General features: G+C 53.7%; 9 protein-coding genes across 9 annotated transcripts; 4 read left to right on the top strand and 5 right to left on the bottom strand.

The window, feature by feature from the left end:
- Positions 1 to 2,005: 2,005 nt before the first annotated feature.
- CCOS01_08879 (amino acid permease) lies at positions 2,006 to 3,899 on the bottom strand (the record flags this gene model as incomplete). Its single annotated transcript, XM_060457039.1, has 4 exons — positions 2,006 to 2,263; positions 2,320 to 3,440; positions 3,499 to 3,556; positions 3,606 to 3,899. 4 exons carry the CDS (start codon positions 3,897 to 3,899, stop codon positions 2,006 to 2,008), a joined length of 1,731 nt encoding a protein of 576 aa, XP_060311739.1.
- A 958-nt stretch (positions 3,900 to 4,857) lies between these two features.
- CCOS01_08878 (uncharacterized protein) lies at positions 4,858 to 5,198 on the bottom strand (the record flags this gene model as incomplete). The annotated part of the gene is made up of 2 exons (XM_060457038.1): positions 4,858 to 5,114; positions 5,168 to 5,198. The coding sequence occupies 2 exons, from the start codon at positions 5,196 to 5,198 to the stop codon at positions 4,858 to 4,860; spliced, it is 288 nt and encodes a 95-aa protein (XP_060311738.1).
- Positions 5,199 to 8,775: 3,577 nt separating this feature from the next.
- On the bottom strand, positions 8,776 to 9,093 carry CCOS01_08877 (uncharacterized protein; the record flags this gene model as incomplete). The annotated part of the gene is made up of 1 exon (XM_060457037.1): positions 8,776 to 9,093. The coding sequence occupies one exon, from the start codon at positions 9,091 to 9,093 to the stop codon at positions 8,776 to 8,778; it is 318 nt and encodes a 105-aa protein (XP_060311737.1).
- Positions 9,094 to 9,794: 701 nt separating this feature from the next.
- Positions 9,795 to 10,466, top strand: CCOS01_08876 (uncharacterized protein; the record flags this gene model as incomplete). The annotated part of the gene is made up of 1 exon (XM_060457036.1): positions 9,795 to 10,466. A coding segment is annotated over one exon (672 nt), but the record flags the coding sequence as incomplete, so codon positions are not given.
- An 87-nt stretch (positions 10,467 to 10,553) lies between these two features.
- CCOS01_08875 (uncharacterized protein) lies at positions 10,554 to 11,804 on the bottom strand (the record flags this gene model as incomplete). Its single annotated transcript, XM_060457035.1, has 3 exons — positions 10,554 to 10,834; positions 11,442 to 11,506; positions 11,596 to 11,804. The coding sequence occupies 3 exons, from the start codon at positions 11,802 to 11,804 to the stop codon at positions 10,554 to 10,556; spliced, it is 555 nt and encodes a 184-aa protein (XP_060311735.1).
- A 2,509-nt stretch (positions 11,805 to 14,313) lies between these two features.
- CCOS01_08874 (OPT oligopeptide transporter) lies at positions 14,314 to 17,104 on the bottom strand (the record flags this gene model as incomplete). The annotated part of the gene is made up of 4 exons (XM_060457034.1): positions 14,314 to 14,403; positions 14,468 to 14,581; positions 14,638 to 16,941; positions 17,018 to 17,104. The coding sequence occupies 4 exons, from the start codon at positions 17,102 to 17,104 to the stop codon at positions 14,314 to 14,316; spliced, it is 2,595 nt and encodes an 864-aa protein (XP_060311734.1).
- A 1,133-nt stretch (positions 17,105 to 18,237) lies between these two features.
- Positions 18,238 to 18,726, top strand: CCOS01_08873 (uncharacterized protein; the record flags this gene model as incomplete). Its single annotated transcript, XM_060457033.1, has 1 exon — positions 18,238 to 18,726. The coding sequence occupies one exon, from the start codon at positions 18,238 to 18,240 to the stop codon at positions 18,724 to 18,726; it is 489 nt and encodes a 162-aa protein (XP_060311733.1).
- A 1,009-nt stretch (positions 18,727 to 19,735) lies between these two features.
- CCOS01_08872 (uncharacterized protein) lies at positions 19,736 to 19,984 on the top strand (the record flags this gene model as incomplete). The annotated part of the gene is made up of 1 exon (XM_060457032.1): positions 19,736 to 19,984. One exon carries the CDS (start codon positions 19,736 to 19,738, stop codon positions 19,982 to 19,984), a length of 249 nt encoding a protein of 82 aa, XP_060311732.1.
- Positions 19,985 to 21,012: 1,028 nt separating this feature from the next.
- Positions 21,013 to 21,375, top strand: CCOS01_08871 (uncharacterized protein; the record flags this gene model as incomplete). Its single annotated transcript, XM_060457031.1, has 1 exon — positions 21,013 to 21,375. The coding sequence occupies one exon, from the start codon at positions 21,013 to 21,015 to the stop codon at positions 21,373 to 21,375; it is 363 nt and encodes a 120-aa protein (XP_060311731.1).
- Positions 21,376 to 21,493: the final 118 nt, after the last annotated feature.

Here is a 21,493-nt window from a genome sequence, read left to right as displayed (position 1 = left end):
GAATATGAGGTAAATCAGAGCTTGGAGATGGGTAAGATGCTCAGCTTTGAAGGGGGAAATGGCTGTGGTGAGTTGTGCGCCGCTGCGCAAAACTCGGGGGGCGCACTGCGGCTGAGTGGACCCACATGGCCGAGCACCGCGCCCCACTGCCTGTACCTGCCGGCCGGCTCTCTACCTTACCGATTCGACGCCCGCGTTGTAATGGAGAGGTGAAGTTATGTCTTGCAAGAATACAGACGTAATATGCAGTCACTATAGAATGAGAGTAATTTTATGTGATTCACTGTCAGAGCGGGCAAACACATATGAGTCTGTTGCCAAGAGTACTCTCAAGGCACTTTTGTCTTGCTTGTTAGGTACCTTATTGCCGATGTATTCCACATATCAATGTTACCCTGGTAGATTCTTATGTTCGTCTCGTGTAAGTTTGGAATATTTTCGAAGCTTACCTTCCTCGAGAACTCATCACTCCCTTGCAGAAAGGCTTCATCTTCATCATCTATCTTACTTATACGTGTATACTCTGGCAAGGTAAACGACGCTTTCCAAGGCATACAGATGGGCTCTTCATTAGGGTAGACATGCCTCTAAAGGGAGGAAACCTGAGCCAGTCAAACAGATTTCATCGTATCACATCGTGTACCTTAGATAGGGATGCTTGATGATAGAATTACATTACCTAAGCATTTGGCAGCAGTGTAGTGAAAGTCATATCTGGAAGCCTGGGCTAGCAGATGTCTCTATGCTTGGTACTAAGTGCGCCATTCCTGAAGCACGTCGTCCTCTCATCTTACAAGTGCCAGAGTAAGATTCCAGAAGCAATTGCGACTATCAGTGAAAGCTCAGCAGATGGGTTGAACATTGCCTATCTCCCATCAAAGAGGCAATTCAGTAAGTTCAGCCGTGGGTCTGACATGTCCTTCAGCGGGGCGTTGTGGGGAGACGTGTGTCAAAAGGGCGCCGGAATGACATGTAGTCAACGCTATGGTGTGCTAAGGCGTTTTTGTCACCCTGTCACGCAGATTGAGCGTTGTTTAAATGAACCCCAACAGCCGTCTTTTTGATGTTTTTGTAAGGTAAAAGGCCACGATGGAGCAACCAGAGCAAGGCTCTTTCCTGGTATACCATTTACTCAATGGCTCCTTCCCTCGAAAACCTGGAATCATTCCATCAGTTCTTTCCGGCCCGGGAATACTCCGTCCGACTTCCATCGCAACTTATTGCCCGGCTGCCTCCAACTACGACTGATAGAAATGTCTAATACTCACCAATGCGGCAACATCTATCTTGTTGATTAACCAGCCCGACAATCCTCACGAGACCTCAGAATCACCGTGCCGCCACCCGATATCGCATTCCGATCTTATTAGGTGTTCTTCTGGCCCTGTCAGTTCCTCGGGATGGGTCACTGAATCCGGCTAGGCCTTCTTCCCAAGAACTATCTGTCGACCGTGAACCCCCTACGCCGAGAGATATCAAACAAGCCGGACCAACCATCTCCAGTTACCGCTGTCCGACAATCGGGCATCACCTGCTCTTCTGGGCTGGTCACCCTTATCTTCACCAACAACGCTCGCCTACCTTGTGTTATCGCTGCTGTTGGCATGGGCCACTGCTGAACGGCCGCTGCTCTCCGAGATAAGGCACACACTAGCCCTTGGCATTCTCTTGGTTGGCGGCACAGCTTCTGGGCTTATAACTGCGCCATAACCCACAGCTCCAGAGATGCCAACCAGATCTCTTTTGAGAGTGGTTCACGGCGGAATATACAGACAATCCCCTTGTTGCTGTCCTAGCCAACACACAATGAGAGCATGAATTGCAACCGGTACTTTCAACGCATGGTAGGATATGAGTATGAAACAAAAGCACTTGTGGTATCTTCATTTTGCTAACAATTACCAGGACGGTAGTCCCATCCCGATCATCCTCAACGCAGGATTTTGATTAAAATATACATGAATGCGGCAGCACGTAGTTCCCCCTTTGGCAACAACAACACCGTTTACCACACCTTGTGCAGTGCGCGCCTCCATGCGGGGAGCGAGGCGATGTGTGCACGGTATGCGTGGATCTCGTCCCAGTCAAGCTCACGTCGGCCAGTGTCGACATCCATCTGGGCAGTGCGGAGCCAGCCAGTGCGCTTCCAGAAGAAACCACCAAGCCAGAAAACGATGACGACAGGAAGGGCGAGATACGACTTGAAGAAGCCTTCAGCGTCGTTGAGCTCGGTCGTGCCAGGGGGTGCGATAGCAGTGTAGAACTGTGGATTCTTGTTAGCATGCAATCTCTGATCCCGTCAAAAGAGTTTTCATTTACCTGAGCAGCAAGCACAATGAAGCAGAGGAAAAGTCCGATCCAGGAGCCGGTAACGCCACCGATGGCCTTGAACGGAATCTCGTCGACGGTGTGGCCGTGGTAGGCCCACGCCTTGCGGAAGCGAATGTGCGCCAGGCAAATGGATCCCCAGGTGAAGACCGCAGCCAAACCGGAAAGAGCCAACAGCCAGTCAAACACTACAGGACCGCTTGCGCTGAGGTTGATATACGCCAAGGGCGAGAAAATGATGACAGCTAGCACGGAAGGCAGCGGGCGTCCCGATCTATCAATATAGGTGAAGATCTTGGGCGCATAACCCTGCTGGGCGAGAGCAGTGAGGGTACGCGAACCACCGTAAACACCAGACACACCAATCGACACGACAGAGACAAGGATGACCACGTTCATGAAGTGGTCGAAGCCAACGAGACCGGCGTACTTGCCGACCAACACGAAGGGAGAGGCCTTAACATCAGAGTAGGCAGATTCGGAGAGCAGCGCAGGGTCGTCGGAGGGGATCAACAGACCGACGAAGAACAGGCCCAGGATGTAGAAGAGCGAGATACGCCAGAAGACCTGCTTGATGGCACCGGGAAGCGACTTGACGGGGTTCTTGGCCTCGGCGGCAGCAAGACCAACTAGCTCAGTTCCGGAGAAGGAGAAAGCGGCCGTGACAAAGACGGAGCAGAATCCCTTGAAACCGTTGCGGAATGCGCCCGGATCATACCACGTCTTCGCACCCTGGTATTCGCTGTATCTGCCGCTAGACGGTCCGCCACCGAGGACAAGGACGAGGCAGATGATCATGAAGATAACAGTGGCCGCGAGCTTGAGGCACGACGACCAGAATTCTTCCTCAGCGTATCCAATAGATCCGAAAATGTTGATGATGATAATGACGACAAGGAAAAGTGTAATCCAGACGGCCACGTTGACAGTGTCATTCCAGTATGCGACGACAAGACCAGAGACAGTCAGCTCAAGCGGTAGCACAATAGCCCACTGGAAGACATAGTTCCAGCCCATGGCAAAACCCCAGGAAGGATCGATGAAGCGAGTCGAGTACGTGTAGAAGCCACCAGAGACGGGATACATAACAGCGAGTTCACCCAAGGCGTACACTGCACCGTGTCAGAGGCTTCTTCAGTGTACGAGATTGGCAGGGATTATCAGACTTACCGACGTTGAACATCATGATACCCACGAGAAGGAAGTCGATCAAGAGCGATCCGGGGCCCTGCTTCAGCGTTAGAAACCACCGTTAACGAGAGATACGGAATACTTACACCCTTGCTCAGAGCACCACCGGAACCGACGAAGAAACCAGCACCAATGGAACCGCCAATGGCAATCATGTGGAGATGGCGAGAGCTCATAGCGCGGTCGAGTTCGACGATGCCGCGACCGTAATCCTTCTTCGTGAAGGATTTCAAGTTGAGACCATTGCGTGTTGCCCAGCTGTCCTCGCTGATATCGCCTCGAATCTCCTGTCCACTGCCGGTGTCGTACCCAGGAAGGCCACCGGTGGCCTTCTCATCGGCCTCGACCTTGGTGGGCACAACCCCTTCTGGTGCAGCCATGGCGATGAATTTCGCGGCTTTATGGGGTTACACAGACAAGCAGTGTCTGTTACAAAAGAATGCTGCGGGAAGAGGGCCCGAGAAGAACAGAAATGACGGAGAGGGATGGCTGTCGAACACGAGACAAACCAGATCAGATGGGGGAAGGGGGGAGGTTTATGAAGGAAATGCCAATCGAGAGCACAGAAACCGGCGCGCAAGGACTAAGGGTTCTTGTCAAGGGCGGCAAGCGGATCCAGTCATGCATGGAAAGCCGATAGGCTGAACTTGGTTGACGATGGAAAATTACACACAAGAGAAGGAGGGAGAGATGAGGGTCCAGGGCCGATTGAGTATCAAGCTGGTCTATCCAACTTTGCCCCCCTCTCGACGGGCGACAGACGCAGATCTTGGCAAGGACAGGATATGGCAGGCTATCCTGGCAGCAACCCCCGTTACTTGTTGCATACGACTTGGGGGAGGGATGGAGGCGATTTGTCTTTTGGCCGTGCTTCGATACGTACCAAGTCCTAGGGCAGGCCAGCGGGAACGAGCGAAACCTTCCCCGTCGTTGAGTCTACTGCGTAGGTATTCCTCTGTGTTCGTACGGAGCACTACTGTCTGGGCGAGCTGAGGACGAGGTACCTGGTGAGTTAGGCGGACTGGCTGCGGACAGCTTTCCGGTATGCATGATGCACTAACGAGGAACCCAGGCACCGGGTACAAACCCATATTCGGCCGAAGAAAGGGCAAGCCGTCGCAGTCGCAGTCGTAACGAAGTGGATTTGGACGAGACCCCGTCGCCAGCGACCGTGACCTGGGGGAGACGAGAACCACAGCAATGGGATGTCACCCTGCTCTCCACCGTGGCACCGAGACATATGCGTACGCCCCAGCCGGGCGATTGAGAAAGCCTGAGAGCCCCCAGATAGCGTGGGTTGTGCTGGTTGGCCAATGGGCGACTTGTCACTTGAAGCCGTTAGCAAATGGCTCCGAAAAAGTGGCCGCCCCTCCTATTGTCCATTGCGCGCTGCCTCCTCAACGTTATCTCAGGATCCAGTCCGACCCTCCTCCTCTCGAACCTGTCTGTGGGACTGGGGCCCTGGGGGGCATATGTGAAGTGGAGAGCACGAATCTTTGGGCCCGGGTCGGTGAGGGGAGATGGTTCACGCAGAGGTCCAGGTCCACGACGCTGGAGACGAAGCCAGGAGGCTAGCCTGCATTGCAATCTGCGTGCTATAGTACACAACAGTCTCTGCTGCGATTCGGTCACTCTGTCTTCCCGGTACACTGGAAATCGTCGAAGTCGAGGAGGCTCATCGGGAAGAAAATCCTGCAGGTAAGCCACACCAATGATGTCCAACCAGGCTTCTTGCCAGGGTTGCAGCGGCTTTTGCTACACTTCTCGGCGCGGCATTCACGGAAACTGGCTGTTCCCTAACTTCCCTTTCGAGAGCTTCGGTTGCCAAGAAGTCGACTGCGGCCAGACAACTGGCTGGTCCGAGAATGCATGTGGTGTGGGTGGACCAGGGGGGGCTGATCTTGGCCGCCCCAGGTTTCCATCATCCTTGAAGAGCCCCGACGTCGTGCAGCCGACAGAGCCAACGACCGCGGCTGGCACAAAGTCTGACCTCGATGCCTCAACTTTAGCGTACTTGCTGCACTGGCAGCGCTACCGCATGATGGCTTGTGATAGTGCAAGTTACCCAATGCGACAGATACACGCACCGTCATCGCTTCTTTTCGAATGAAGAAATCCTGTCGAGCCAGTATTTGCGCAAGAGAAATGGAGGAGAGGTTCCAAGGGCATACGGTCTGCCAGTTCAGCACTGCGTTTCGTTTCGATCACAGATAGTTGGAACGGGGAGTTTTCTCTTCTGCAATCAACAGGGGAAGAGTACTACCTTACGCAGCAGGTGGAATCGGTCCCACCCCTGGTCGATAGCTCCCGGTGTTCCCATCCCTCCCTGCAGAACACGACAACTTCGCGTCGTCGCCGGCGTAGGCCCTATCGCGCGGCTGTGTTGGTTGCGACAGTTGGTTATAATGTAATATGGTTGACTAGACATGATACGTCTGCGACAAAACCCCCATCCGGCAGAGGTCCTACCAGTTCCCCGGGTGAAGAGGCGCAGGTGACAATAGCCACTCCTCTTCGACAACAGGGTTGATGACAGAGTGTCGCCTTTGCGTCTGGTGATGTGCCGCTGCGTGTCGATGGAGATGCGGCGCTTTCGGAACCAACATCAACCGACCTTGACAAGTGGCAATGCGATAAGCTGTTTGATGGTGTTCTCGGCTCATCCCATAGGCCGGCACGTTTCGAACCAGCCATCAGTGCGCCGTCAGCTTTGCCTACTTGTCTGCCTACCTTACTTATGTGCTTACTTTTACCTACTCTTTGGTTCCTAGTCATCCAGTATGAACGGCAAAGGGGGGCAGAACTTCTAGTCTCTCGCGCCAGGAAGGTCGATGGTGGCAGCACCACATGTCTGCGACCCCCCCTCCCCTTCTTCCGCCAATTCCAATAACCTGCTTAACTTTGAATATCGGTCATTTCGGTCTCTAGCCATTGGCGATTGCCAACGCCCTATCATCCCCTGCGACCACTATTCTGCAATGGCTGCAGTAGGTCGCATCCTTTGGGCGGCGGGTGACAAGCGAATCCCAGCATCACTGCATGGCCAGGCAGATCAAGACCTTCTACTCGTCCTTCTAGCGTCCTTCCATCGGGTCCTCCCTCCAATAATGTCACTCACACGCTTCGCTGCATCTCGATTTGTTAATCTGAGGGGCATTGTGATTCTGGCTGAGACTCCCGCGAGTCGCAGCCACAAAGTCAGCATATGAAGTCATTTGCTTCGTTATCTATACTTCCGGTATCAAACAGGTGGAAGTTCGAAACGGGATGCTTATCTACGCCGCAGGATCATGGATCCCACTGCCAACGCCAGAAGCACCACACATATGCGGATCCAGTTCGAACATTGGGCTGCCGTACCCACCATGTATCCGTACCCTTGCTCGAGGAACCTAACTTGGGTCCAGTTTAATTGGGGTGAACTCGGGGAAACAGCCAGGAGCGTGTGCTTACTGCTGACCCAGGCGAGTCCGCGTGCGGTGTCGGTCAGGGGGAGAGGGGAGTGAGGGGGAGGGAATTCCCTGGGCCTGGGATGAAGCCGCAAGCGCGAATTTCTCACGCAATTGCAGGCAACCTAATCTTCCATTCGTACGGCCGCCATGAACACGCTGAATGGACTGGGATTTGAACGACATGGAGCAATGAGTTCCCGTACACGACTCATTACATCCGCATCGCACATTACTACATACAGCTCTTGTCAGAGTAGTCATCTTTCGAGCGAGCTCGCTGGGATTCATCTAGACTTCAATGTGGCCGCATCTCAAGAAACATCTTCGTCGGTTCGATGAACAAGCACCCTTTTTTTCCTCCTTTTCCTTGCGGTCAGTCTGAAGTGAACAGCTCGTCCGAACAATCTCGCCGAACTATTTAGGCCTGCAGTATAGTCCGCGTCTGGTTGCAGCGCCAACGCGACCATAACATTCCCAGCCCCAGGAGGCAGGCAGTAATGATGAGAAATTACCCACATTGGCGGCACGGCAGTCGCAGACGCCCCGTATTCGAGATTACTCCGTGTCAAGAGGCCTCGAAGCGGCAACTAGCTCCTTTCCATGCCTCCTTGGCTGCATCAGTCAGTATCTACCTTACGGATGCAAATTAGCGCTTCTTTTGCTATGCAAGCTCGCAAAGTTTATGGGCAGATTTGATGAGGCGGCGACGGTCCATCCCGACTGCGTGCCTACTGCAGCCACACGGTAACCGAACAGCCCTGAGCCTGGCGAACAAGGCCAAGAGTAAAGCGCGCTTGATGGCGTGACAAGGTAACAGTGGTAGGGATTTCGATTCCTCGGTTAGGGCCGAGAGGCGCTGCGCTACCAGAAACACACCATCAACGTCTTGTTGGCTTTGGAGTTGGCGGCAGATTGACTTTCTCAAAGACAAGCTGTATTCGTACCTACGTGATGCGTGGTGAAGCCATTCACGCCGACGCCGTGTCATGGCCCACGCTTTCTTTCGACAGCAGGTGTGGAGGAAGTGGGCAGTGTCCGGACCATGAATCCAATCCATGGTGATGGATTAGCATCCTCTGGGGAACCCAAGTGAGGTGCCCATTCGCGCGTGAGAAGAATTTTGTACGTAATGGCGTGCGTTTGACGTTGGCCTCTGCTCTCGCTTCTTATCTCTCCAGACTCCAGTTTAATTGTAGCACTACGGACATGTGGGTGGGACGAGAGACGAGACGAGGGTCTCCTGCATTCGGACTGACCGAAGATCGCAACGAATGGATTCAAGGACCCGCTTCGAATTGGGGGACTCTTCCCTCTGTGTGGTGGGACAATCTCACATGGCTACGGGGTTTGGCTGATATCGGAAATCAGCGTCGACGACTGTCAGCAGAGCAGCCGCGCCCTTCATCCGTGCTGGTTCCTATCATGAACTGATCGACATCCGACGAGAACGAACGACTCGGAGTTGTCGCGAGTAAAACCTCGAAGACTCGCATTCGGGGGTAGAGTCCACGACAAACGATGTCCGTGCAGCAATTACCTTATTTTGATTGATTATCTAATTATTGGTGGTCCGTTGGAAACATCATGTCCAGCCGACTTCGTTAGAGGCGTCGTTGATGTTGCTGTTACCGCACGCCAATAGTAGCATCACCAGCTGAAAAACAGGCGTTGAGAAGCGACGGCTTCGGACATTTTACTCATGCGCCAAGATCACGTCAGACTCGATCGCCTAGTCTCTTCCATACTACGTAATCGAAGCTGAAGGCGAGGCGACCGTGGTCCTGGACACTGAAGCCCTGGCTATCTACCCGTTCGTCTGCGGCCTGCGGTCTTTGAGAGTGCGATGACGAAGAAGGAATGCCGCTGCCAGCCCAGGCTTCCCCCCCAGAGGCTTGCGCCGTTTGATTGATCGCCGTGGCATGGCCAAGGGCTGCTGCAGACTGATAAGGCACACGCACACAATCACTCTAGGCTTGGAGGAGGAAAGGTTTCCGGTTGGCAAGCTCATCTTCCAGGGCTGAACGCCCGCAGCGCAGCGTGAAGGGCGGCGGGAAGGGAGGACGGCTTGGCCGACGATGCGCTCTCCTGGCCTTGCCTTGCCTCCCGGTCGATTCGGTAGCATAGCGGCGGCTTCTTATCTCTTGATGCTCACTCGCGCCGAGCGGATGACTACTTTAGATAGGCAGTAGAAGCCAGGCCTCCCCTCCCCCTTCAACCCCCCGGCGGACAAGTTGTCTAGCATGATTTCCGAAGCCCTATGAGGCTGCAGGGCGCAGAAAGACGTTGGCTATCGACTATTCACATTTGGCCTAGTCTTGGCTAGGATATTTTCGATGCTTTCCGTGAGGGGAGCCCAAAAGTCGAGCTTCATCCGGTCACCGAGATGAGATAGCCGGGCGATGGGTGTACCTACCTCGACGTGTGGGAAATCCTCTGAGACAAGCACCAAAGGATCTACGTCTGTGTCAATTGATCGGCGACCTATGAAGGCAAGGCACGTTGAGATTAAGTCGCGTCAGGATTGTACATAGGTATCTATCGGAAAACGTTAGTCGGCATCGGATGCAAGCGAGATGGATTTGATTTGCGTCACCCATTTCATTCAGCCGCCAATGAGCACCAACGGGCCCGGCGTCGAAGGCTGATTCTCTCGCCGTGCCACTCTTTTGCAGCAAGCCACGTTTGAAGGGCGCGGTCGCGGTCGCAGTCGCAGTCGCACTTTATCACAGACAGACAGACAGACAGACAGACTGCCGAGGTGGATGATATGAAAGAAGTGAGAAGACGTTGCTTTTCACGGCAACGGCATGAACTCGGAATTGACAAACAAAAATTGACGCATACTTCGTTTATTTTACCCCGGAAACTACTTTCCCCGCGAATCCACGGCTTGGAAGTTTGGTAACTCCAGCAAAGAAACTCCATCCATTACTTGATCAAAACCACTTTTGCCGACATCTCATTACGTACGGACTTGAAGAGTCGAGCCCGGGACATCTCCACATCGGCATCCCATCTCGCTGCCTGTCTCCAGTTTCCCACGTTCCCGTCTCCAAAGGTTCCAGACTTCCAGACTTCCCAGCGAAAGACAAAAGAACCCGCCAGCCCGCACGGCGGCGCATTGCGCACGCACTTCACGCACGCGAGCGCTGGAGCAGAGAGAGAGCCGGGCTCCATTTCCCCGCGATTTCCACACCAAAATGGTCAGGTCGTGACACATCCGAAGCTGGCCGCGAACGAATCAGTCTCCGGGCAATTGGACAGACGAATACCTACGTAGTAAGGTACAAATCTAAAACAATTACGATTGACTTGTCTGTACAGAATTATGGATCCATCAGAGACACTTACGACAAATCGCCCGGATTGAGGGCCCGCGTGACGTTCAGCGGCAGACGATCCCTCACGCATGGGGACGATGACGAGGAGCAGCACTTTCGAGTCTATTGTCCCAGTCTACTCTCGAGTGCATCAACTCGCCTCTCCGCCGTATGAGCCGTCTCTGACCGGCTCCACCTCCGCACCCGCGAAGTTTGCCCCTACCGCTAATCGACCTTACCCCGCCTTTCTTCCTCTAGTAACCTAGTGTCCGTCGATCAGTTTGGCGAGGAGCGATAGAGAAGCGCTGAGCGCACGCGGTCGTTTCGAAGGCGACGAGGAGGAGGAGTGTGGAGGTGGTCGTGGAGGGGGTGGAAGCTCATGCCGCGGCTCGGGGTGCAGGAGACCAACGGCGCTGGCGGCCACGGCGATGCGGGGGTATGCGAAGACACTGCTGGTGAATGTTGGAGGCGACGACGAGGATAGGTTGGCCGCGCTGAGGGATGCTCTTGATTGTTGTGGAATTGAGAGCGGCGGGTGTCTATCTTCTTTTCCATTAGGAGAGGATGCTGCTTTCTCGGGTGCCGTTATTCCGATACAAATGGGTATTGCTTGTCGAGTGACGGCGCGTGTAGTTTAAGTGGTACGAACGGGAAACCGCATCTTTGGTGTCCTCGATCCTAACGTTGCTTTTCCACGGGCGAGCTTGTGGTCGAAGGCTGGCTACCTGGTAGACCTGCGGGTTGTCCTTCCCCGTGGGTGCACCGCGACGATAGGCGCAATTTGTTGACTTCTGTGGATGATGTGGTACTGGGCGCGTTGATGCATCACACAGAGACGGCGATGTCTTTATAACCTCGAATATTACTAGACCATCTACGTGAATAAACATGATGTCTAGACCAATTTTTTCAACTCAATCTCGCGACTGCTTTACTCAACGCATTCGTCTCTTGCATGAGCTGAAATGCGGCGATGCTCATCCTGGTGTTTGTATAACTGCCGCCATCGAAGGGCATTTCTACGCGACTTCCACCCAGATGAAGGGAAACCTTCAGGAATGAAACCTCCAGTCTACTCCATTGGCTTTTTCTGGCAACGCTCAAATACCCAGTGGGAAGTGGCTTGCCTCTTCTTCATAGCCCTACCCACGCTGCGCAGGCAGGGTGAAGGCGATCATGCGATCCAGGAGCAGCACAGGTTCCTTTTCCTCTCGTCTACAATGACATCTACAATGATGAAACGTCAAAGGGTATGAGTAGTGTACAGAGGCGCCGATGCCTTGGATACTGACACTCTGCCCTACAGTTGATCCCGTGGTAGCAGCTCATCTCGCTCCGATATCTTGGTGTCCCGCGCGAGCTGGCATTGCGGAACAACGCTGGCGACAGACAGTGGCTCTTGGACCGATCCAAGACAATATCCTTGCTCTTGATGGTCGGACAGTGGACGTGCTGAGCCCCTTCTGCCTTTGTTGCTGTTGTCGGTGGCCGGCTCGGTCGCCGTGAGCTTCATCTGGTTTCCAGGCTTGATGAATTGACCTCTGGGGTAAAGTCGTCCTGCCATCAACAGTGTCGCTGGGTGGTCATGGCATTTTACTTCGGTTGAAGGGTGAACGTGCCGTAACACGATGGGTAAGCGGATGACTGATGCTGTGTGTGGTGTAGAAGGTTGGGAGGGACGACTAAGTCGGCGAAAGGGTGGTCATGAGCTTGGATATATACCTGCGTGACGGCAGATCACAGGTGAGGTCTCGAGAGGTTTTCTATCTGCTTTTTCTTGAATTGGATGTTCATCATTTTTATGCCATTGGGTTCATGCCAGATCAAGGCCTCACGGGGTTCGGTTCACAGTGGGTATCTGATGGCCGACGAATGCTCTGATCAAGACATATCCCTTGATTGAAGGAAGAAAGCCTGGAGACTCCAGCAGAATCTGGGAAGATTGAGAGCTGCCCCCATGGCTCTCTGGTGGGACTGAACTGGTTGTGTTGCTGTGAGGAAAGGGTGATGCCTCCTCCGCCGCTGCCTCACTCAAAACCTAGGGATGGGTGTCCCAGGCTGTCCTGGCATGGGATCTCAAGACTCGCGAGACCATAATGTCATGGATAATCAATAGTTCTTGCAATTTACCGTATGCCTTGTATTATGCAGAGGGCTTTGGACTTGCGACGGGCACATCAGAAGGACGGCCTTGAAACCGGCCTTCACCTCTGATGGCCAAACTTCCATGATGTTCCTCTTCAACTCTCACCAGTAGACGCCCCTGAAGTAAACGACTTAGCTCCGAACGTTTATGCTTGGCATATCTCTATGAATGCAGCGTGCCTATTCCATAACGTGGCCTCCTTGATTGTTGCTCGGCTCGGGCGATTTCGACCGTTGCTTACTTGCCCAAGAAATACCGCCAAGGCAACCTAATACCACTTAACAAGATAAGGCGATAATGCAGATGATACACACAGCCTTAGCATCCTGAACTCAAGCGTTGTCGACCTGCTCGGGCGGCCCAGTTGTGCTCGCCGTGGAGTCTGCCTGATGATAAGCCCCGTCCACCTCGTCGAACCGGAGCAAATCCGACTATCAAGACTGTTAAAACGGGCATCAAAGACACACACATGGACTCAAACAGTTCATAAGTCGCAAGGGCAATGCTGACGGCTCGGTAGTCGCCCGGTGAGGCAGTCAGCAGCCGAGACGCCCAATGTAAGCCGGGCTAACGTTGGTCCTAGAATATCGTCAGTGTACGCCTTGATTGGTTTAGCTTGTAACTTTATTAAATTGCTGTATTGGTCCATGTTGAAGAGGCTTGCTCCTTTAAACGGACGTTCCTGTTGTCATGTTTGACTATTTGGGTTGATACCTGCTGCCGGTATCACTTGCACGTTCATCTTATGCTTGGTGTTAACTTGAAGAAAGCATCGACGGCTTCAATGAATCCCCAAAGCCCTCACAATGCGTTCAACAAACATCCTTCGACAGATATTAGGCCCAACTCGATGGCACCAGGCCCGCTCAAAGTCGATGATGGGGAAGACGAGGCAGGAAGAGAAAGCCGTGGTGTCTCCTAAAGTCTGGTAGGCATGGACAGCTAACTCAAAGAGACGGAGCTGGAGCGTTTCTTGCGTCACGCATCTGGCTGACTTCATCGTCGTCGTCCCACGGAGGTTAGTATAGTGTCTCGTTTTTTCTTCCTTTGCACGCAGCGAGTCGTCGAGAGTACGCGTGCTTGTGCTTCAGTCGAATTTATCGCCGAATAACGTAAGGCTGACACAATTTAGGGTGACGACAACTTCTTGACACACCTGGAGCTTTAATTTCGTGTCTTAATTATCTTGGGAGTCATATCGCCAACATCTCCAGATCCAACATTTCAGTAACCTGTCTTCAAGGTCAGCAAAGTCTCAGAGATCAGTACCGAGCCTAATCAACGAGTTCGTGGATTGATCGTGGACATCGTCTAAGCGACCCAATGAGGCACCCTTTTTCCAGCATAGCCACGCCGGCCCGGCACCGAGCGACTGCCGACCCCGCGGCATCGGCGTTGGTAAATCTCATTATATACGGCCCTGGAGATACGTGAGCTCGAGGGGGATAGAGATGTCCACGTCAAGCATGATTCATTGGGATTCGAACGCATCAAATGAGGCGAGTGCCTCACGAGAACAATCACTGGCCAGTGTTGTCAGATCGACATGTTGAAAAGATCAGAATGCTGGGACAGAACGACCGAATAGCCCTCAACTTCGAGACGCATAACACGGCATCAAAGAATATAGGGCAACGAATAGGCTGAGCTTGCTCAATGGGGGTATAATATTCTTCCACTAAGTCATAAATGAATGGTTGGGTATTTCTTCATCCTTCAAATCGTTACATCCGCTGATTATAACACCGCTTCTAGGTACGTGTCCACGATGTCTCTAGTCTCCACGTTCTTTTCATCACATCATACAAGCGCAGAAATTCGAAACAAAAAGCCACAAGCACACTTTGGTTGTGCAGTATGAAGAGAGGTTCCACTTCTAGTGGAAGTCTCCAATGCGGGGTCCGAAGTACTCGCCCTCTGCAAGAGTAAGCAGACGGCAAGCCTTGCCTTCGCAGCCCTGGCTGACCTGTGAAATTGGTGCTGTTAGTAGTATTCCTTTTAGATCAACTTGGGAGCCGGAAAAAACGTACGACTGAGTTGCCCCACCATTCGACCTCGATGTCCTGCCATTGAAGGCCAAAGAACATGATGATGGAGGAGATGGCGATACCGCAGGAGAAGGCGGCGGAGAGAACGAAGTTGTACTGAAAGTAAGTGTCAGCGTCAAAATGCGACTATCAGTGGCAGGGAAGTAACTGACCTTGGACCACAGGCCCAAGAAGCGGCTCTTGAGGTAGACCCAGGAGAAGTAGGCAATGGGGACGGAGGGCCAGACGAAGGACATGTTGTAGGGGGCCCAGACGAGACCTCCGTACATGATGGCGACGGGGTGAATCTGGCGAACCCACTTCCACTTGGGGAAGAACTTGTTCAAGCTCCAGAAGAAGAGCACGATGACGACACCGAGGGGGAAGCCGAGGAGGGTGGCAGTGTACTGGCCGCCAGCACCCCAAATCTTCTTGGGACCGACGGTACCCCAAAGGACAGAGGCGGTGAAGAAGGTGTTAATACCGGGGCAGGTCATCTTGAACTTGGCGTCCTCGGTGCAGATACCTGGGATGCTGAACATCTGGAACTTCAGAACGCCGAGACAGACGAGAGTGGACACGAGGGTCGCAATGATCTGGGCCCAGAAGGTGTGGCGAGGGGGAATCTTGACGTAGTGTGCGAGCTTCAAGTCGTTGGAGAACCAGACGGCGTGAGCGCAGGTGACGTAGCCAAAGGACTTGAAGAAGTTCATGGCCAGGGCGTTACCCTCAACCCAGGAACCACCGATGAACTCGGCAAGCACGTTCAGGGTGACCTCGATACCCGTCATGGCCTTGATGATACCGACCGGCACGACGAAGATCATACAGAGGATGATACCATAGAAGACGACACCGACGGTGGTGTACGTGGGCCAACCAGCAATACCGGCACAGCCCAACGCAATGGCGATGACGAGGACAGTGAGGTAGTGCCATTCAGGGACCTCGGGGTATGCCTTCATCAGACGGCTGTGGACATCAAGGACCTGGTCCTTCTCAATGTCGCTGTTCTTCTTGAAGCTACCGATGAGAGCCTTGAAGCCAAGTGCAATCTCGTGACGGTGGTAGAGAGCGGCGTAGGTGATGGTGGCGGTGTAGATGGCAAAGAAGAACATGTAGATCATGACATTGGCAGCACCCAAGAAGGGGGGAGAGTACGCCTCATACCCCTCCTTGTCAAACAGACCGTGCTCGTTGACGGCGCGGGAGACGTTGTACAGAGCGCCAAAGTGGTCGAAGACCTTGTTGGAGTTGATCGGCAGGTATCCAGTGTTGTAAGTGTTCGTGTACCAAACAGCCAAGACGACGAACATGGAGATGAAGGTGCCGAGGAACTTGTTGAAGGTGGAGAAGAAGGGGACCATGAGAGGGTCAGTGTTGTCGTACAACAGGATGTTCCAGTCAAAGGTAGGGAAGGGGTTGAGACCAAGACCACTATTGAAGCCAGTGATTGTCGCGAGGTTGCGGTTCTTGGGGGCGATCCAGGTCATCCAGCTGAAGGTGGACAGAGCCGTGAACAGGTAGTTGGGGAACCAGAACCAGACGAACATGGCGGCAAAGGCGATGTAGAAGAACTTCTGTCTGCTCCAGCGCCAGGTGCTGTTGAAGGGGCCATCGACAGTGGAGTTCTTGTCGGTGTGGAAAGCAGAGTTCAGCGCAATGGTCACCAAGGATGCCGGCCACACACAGTACGAGGGGTAGACGAGGAATCTTCTGCAGAGACCCGCAAGACCGTATCCGATGAAATTGGTCGACAAGGAGATGAGAAGCTGGTAGCCAAAATTGGAAGCCCATGATTGGTTAAAGAACTTTGGCAACCATTGGCTCCATAATATGTAGTTTGTGTAAGGGATATTGTAGGCGACGTTGGCCATGATGGTGATGAGCATGTGCTCCTTGCGGTTGAATGGGCCGGGGTTCAGGGAGTAACGGTGGCCGGCGACGGTGAACCCAACATCGGGCAGGGTCCTCTCCCACAGCTTACCCAGGGGGTAGGCGAGCAACTGAGCAACGTTGGCCAGAATGGTAATGGACGGGTAGCGGACGGAGAAGAGCTGATTTACGAAGGCGAGCAGAGCAGAGAAGAGGAGGCCGATAACCCAGGCGCGAAGTGTCGAACTGGGCATGGTGGGGTCGTCGTGGTTGTCGACGACGGCGCGGACCTCGGCGTAGGGCGAGTTACCGGTGATGAGGGCGGCCTCGAGCTTCATCTCCTGAATGAGAGTCTCATGCTTCTCGGGGTTCTCAAAGACATCGTCGTTGCGGAGGAAGTCCTCAATCTTCTCGATAATGGCGAGAGGGAAGTTGGGGTCCTTCTCGTGGATCTTGTGGACGTTGAACATCATCTCGCGGACCTCCTCAAGGGACATCTGCGAGGCGAGCTCCTTGGCCTCGAGCAAATCATCTTCGGTAACGTTGAAGTCGTGCTCAACGTGTTCGTTGTAGTCGGCCCCATCGGGGTGGGCATCGACGATCTGAGGGGAAAGCATCAACACACAGGTCATCAATAGAGAGGTAACGTGATGCCCGTCGACATCCCGACCAACTTACAGGAGCAGCCTTTTCGGTCGAGACCTTCTCGTTCGAGACCACACCGCCCTGGTGGACGGGGGCGCGTTCTTCACGAATGTCGGACATTTTGTTGCACTGGGTCAGTATTCTTCACCTGGAAAAGGTTGTAGAAGCTTGATTCGGTGGACCCGTGGACGCTTGGGCTGGGAAGTTGCCAGTGACCGAGAAAGAGACGAGAGGCGGAAGGAAGGAACCGAGGACATGTCAACCTTTTAATATCCAAGAGCCACGAGGCGGTCATCCTTGTCACACGCCGGATGCTTATCGACGGTGGAGCCAAGGGTTCCCAACGGCCTGGCAACGAACGGACACGACGGTGGTCCCATTTTCGCCACGAGACGATCCCCGAGGATTACAGGTAACAGCAGAGATCCCTATGCGCCTGGCATAGATGGGAAGCCGAGATGGCACTGGGCCAGTCGAACCAGTGAGCTTCCCCTTTCTGGAATCCGAGTCGAGGTGGCAGGGATGATCATATTCAGGGCCGGAACTCCAGCCCGTCACCCTCCCTCCTCTGCTTGTGCGTCCGGAGACCCCAGTGCAACGCTTGTGACAGGGAGGTCTACCTTCTGCATTGCGACAAGACCGATATCAAAGGTTCTGGGACGCGGTAGGAGGGATCGGTCTGCATTCGCACTAGAACCGCTTTGGGCGCAATCTACCGGGGGGCGGCTGCAATGAAAGAATAGGATGAGATGAGAGGTTGTGAGACGATGATATGGAGGAAGTGACAGGGTGGTAAAAAAGACCAACAAGAGAGAATCACAGCGTCTATCCCAGTACATGCAGAGACACAAACTTCCTTCAAAGGAGGACGGCTATCCCGCACCCAGACTAGGCCTACTTGAGCAAATGGTGGGCTGCGCTTGACTATACTGCCAGAGGGTAGTTACGTTTTGGGCTATGGGTGCGCGCCTTCCCATAGTTGGCATTGTAGAAGAGGGTAAAGTGGAAGGTGTAGCAGACAGTGGAAGGTGCAGTACGGAGTAGAGGAAGGTGTACACAGCAGGAGAGGAAGCTACCTACGCCTTCCTCTCCTCTAGAAACTGCAGGAATGATAGAGATTCTGGGTCGAACGTGGCTGCTGCGGCGGTGTAGTCACGTGTAGCCCAATACTTGCTTGAGTACCTAGGCCTAGTCTGGGTGCGGGATAGCCATCCTCCTTCGAACGAACCATGCGTCTGAGATGTCGTTCTAACATGCCGGTTCAGTTCGTCCTTTTTTTCTGCCTTCTTCTCCCTTGGTGTCCTTCAGACTCCAGTTTCCTAGTCCTGGGCCGATGGGCGGAAAGGAAAACCCCACCTCCTCCCACTCCCTCCCACTCCTCCTCCCGGCCACCTACCGGGGTCCAGTTGCATTCGGCACCCACTGACCCAGGAACCCACAAAGTGGATGGGCCTTCAGAGATGAGGGATCCTGGTGCGCCTGGCGACGAGGAGATCATGCCCACCAGCTGCTGGACTTTCCTGTGGACCAGGCAGGGCGGCCAACACGCAGGAAACCGCCTGTTTAGGAGATCAAGTGCGCTTCCGCTGGTGATGCCAAGCAGTTGGGCCCTCGAGTGGCTTGATCCAGTATGGCAGGTCCAAGATACCAATAGCGGGGAGACCTCTTTTGGGGACTTTTTTGAACGTCAGCGAATGCGGCTGCAGTCCTCGCGAGATTTGGTTCTGCCAATGGTACCTTAGACGTTGAGCCCTTTACGAATCCGCCCCCCGTCGTAATCGCGATGGCTTCGTCGTGGTGCGACACACCAGCCAACAGAAGGAGGAGCAGCCCGTGTCTCACACGCTTTGGTCGATCGAATCTCTGATGAATAGAGTTGGTACGCAGTTACTCCGTACGCCGTGCAGAGACATTTGATCCACGCTGGCCCCCCATCAATGTCCAATCTCAGGCTCTGAGCAGGCAATATGGCAGTGGCGGGGATGCTGGTGGCATGGCGAGTCTCCGACTCCGTATACGACTACCAATCCGGGGATCCCTCTCGACATTGGCTGTGCACTGTCGCGTGTGAAAGTGCTGGCCTTTCACTGTGCTCCCGCCAAGAAGCATATTTGGTGGGACTAGCATGTGGGAGGGAGCCGCTCCGGAAGAATAAAGACAAGAAACTCTGTGTGGTGGTCCAAGTGAGACCACGATAAGACGTGAGGGCTGGGATGGAGAGGCATCCCATCCACCAGCCTGACTATCCATTGTGATGGCATCGATCAATCGATCATGTCGATGTGGAGTATCGAGACCTACACAACCGTACCCGTACCATTGCTTGGATTCCTACGAATGGGCTCTCGGTCGTTGCAGCTTATCACTGGTTACATTGCTGCGCCGCTTCGCTTCCCTCAGCTGGTACCTTAGGCACGACAATGCAAAAGCAAAAGCACCTCACCAACGCACGAAGAGACGAGCTAGTCGGAAGCCACGACGTTACACTACGACTATTCCAGCGGTGTTTGCCGCAGCCAGGCGAGGGCGGGAGGCACCGTCAAAACGGCGTCGAAGAAGCACGGAAGGTTGGTGGAAAACGGTTAATTCGTCCTCTAGCTGGATGGTGTGGATGGCTGATTGTTGACGTTGGAGGGAACGGCCACTCGACCTATTAGCCCCCGCCTCGGCCCTTTTTGCTACTTCTCCCTTTACCCATTGACGCGCTAGTCGACGGCAAAGACGACTCGGGGCCCTTGGTAGCTCGCGGCGATGGCTCAAAAAGGATATGATCTAAGGACCCTGGACGTGGCGTCCCTCTCCCAAGAACCCCCAAGACCCCTCAAGCTTTGCCCAAGCCCGCTGCCCAAGACTTTCACGACATCCCCCCAGGTCTCCCAAGAGCGTCCAAGACGTCCAAGACGTCCAAGACCTGCCATCAAGAAGGACAAGAAAAATCAAGAGATCTTGCCGGAAAGCTTGTCACTATCCGGGGAAATGCACACCATCTCTGCAGCCTGAAAGAGAGGCGCTGAAGCTACCAGAGCCTCACGCCCATCCAACACCAGAGTTGACTCTTGAGTCTCGTGAGTGAGACAGAGGGTATTGGTATTGTTCCTCCCCATCCAACAATCGTTACGGAGACCAACCCCTGTCTGTCTGTCCCTTCCCCCCCCTCTCTCTCCCCCAGCCCATCTCTCCAACTCTTATCAGCCAGATGGACGGGGGATTTGCAACCGAATTGACCACTCAAGAGCCGTGAACAAAGAGGAGTCGTATCATCCGACCAGCCACAAGGTGGCAAGTTGATTAATCTGTGTAATCTGTGTTCAGAACTTCAGCTAGGTGTGCGGGGGCGGAGGGACGCAGAACACTGCTTCTGGAGGAACTTTTTGACGGCCATCATCCATGCTCGAACCAGACTGGCGCCAAACATCGGCAGCTTATTAGATGGATCAAGCAACGCGTCCTATCAGTCATCCCTGTCAGTCTTCTGCCGTACAATTGGCTAGCCACTCCGTGCGATTTGGGCCAGATTGCTGTCGATTTTGTGGTCTACTTGTATATCCGTACCTTTCACTATACCACTTAACCAGCATTCGACATGCGCTCACGGATTTTTCTTTGCGCTTATTCTTCCCAGATCGCTCGCCGATAATGGACACTTCACTTCTCGATTTCAAACGGACATCAGACTTGCATCGGATACGATACACACAACATAGATGTTCGCCGGTAGGCTTGCCGGCGCGCGGAACTCCCTGCGGAACATGATGCTTTCGCGCCAGCTTACGAGCCGATGATAAGCCCTCGAAATCACAGCCGGCCGCGGCGTTTGCCCTGTGACATTGAAGTCTTGGCTTGCAGGGACTAGCCACCCGCCATTTTCAAGACCGTACACGCACAACAGGCCAACAGCTTTTCCGTACGGTGTCTTGTCGTTCGCGCAAGAGCACACTCCCGACCGGCACTGGTCTTCTTTCGGCAGGTCAAAAACCGACGCTGCGATTGGGTACACAACGCGTTGCGAGCTTGATGTTGCATCAGGGATGCTGGCCAACTCGACATGGTGTAATTCCCTCCACTGTTATCGCAATAGGCGCGTGATCTCTTATCATTTATTATGTGCTCGAAACACAGCAGGCACTTTGTTAAGCGTGCCAAGAGACGTCAGGAACGTTTGTGCGGCGCGACTCCGCGCTGGGCCATCGCAAGCCATGTCCTGGATTCCATTTCTTGCTCTTCGGGCGGCGTGGCGGCAGATGTGGCAGCCCGTGAATAAGTCGGGAACTACGCGAATAGCTTGCATCCTCATGGTCGACATCGTCAGTCATGCGCCAGGGCGACTGTTAAGAAGCTTCCGTATTCGATGTGAGTTCGAAATGGTCTCTTGGCGCAAGCCAACCCAATGACTCGCCTTTACCCAATGGTCTAGACGGCTGTTTCCAATAACGATTACCGTCATGAAACGATGATTGAAGGTTCTTTTAAACTTTCCCTTGATAAATTACATTTTTGACGTTCGTCAGA

Source organism: Colletotrichum costaricense (assembly GCF_030867565.1).
Source record: "Colletotrichum costaricense strain IMI 309622 chromosome Unknown Scaffold_9.1, whole genome shotgun sequence".
Classification (NCBI taxonomy): Eukaryota; Fungi; Ascomycota; class Sordariomycetes; order Glomerellales; family Glomerellaceae; genus Colletotrichum; species Colletotrichum costaricense.
This window is presented reverse-complemented; position numbering and strand designations above follow the sequence as displayed.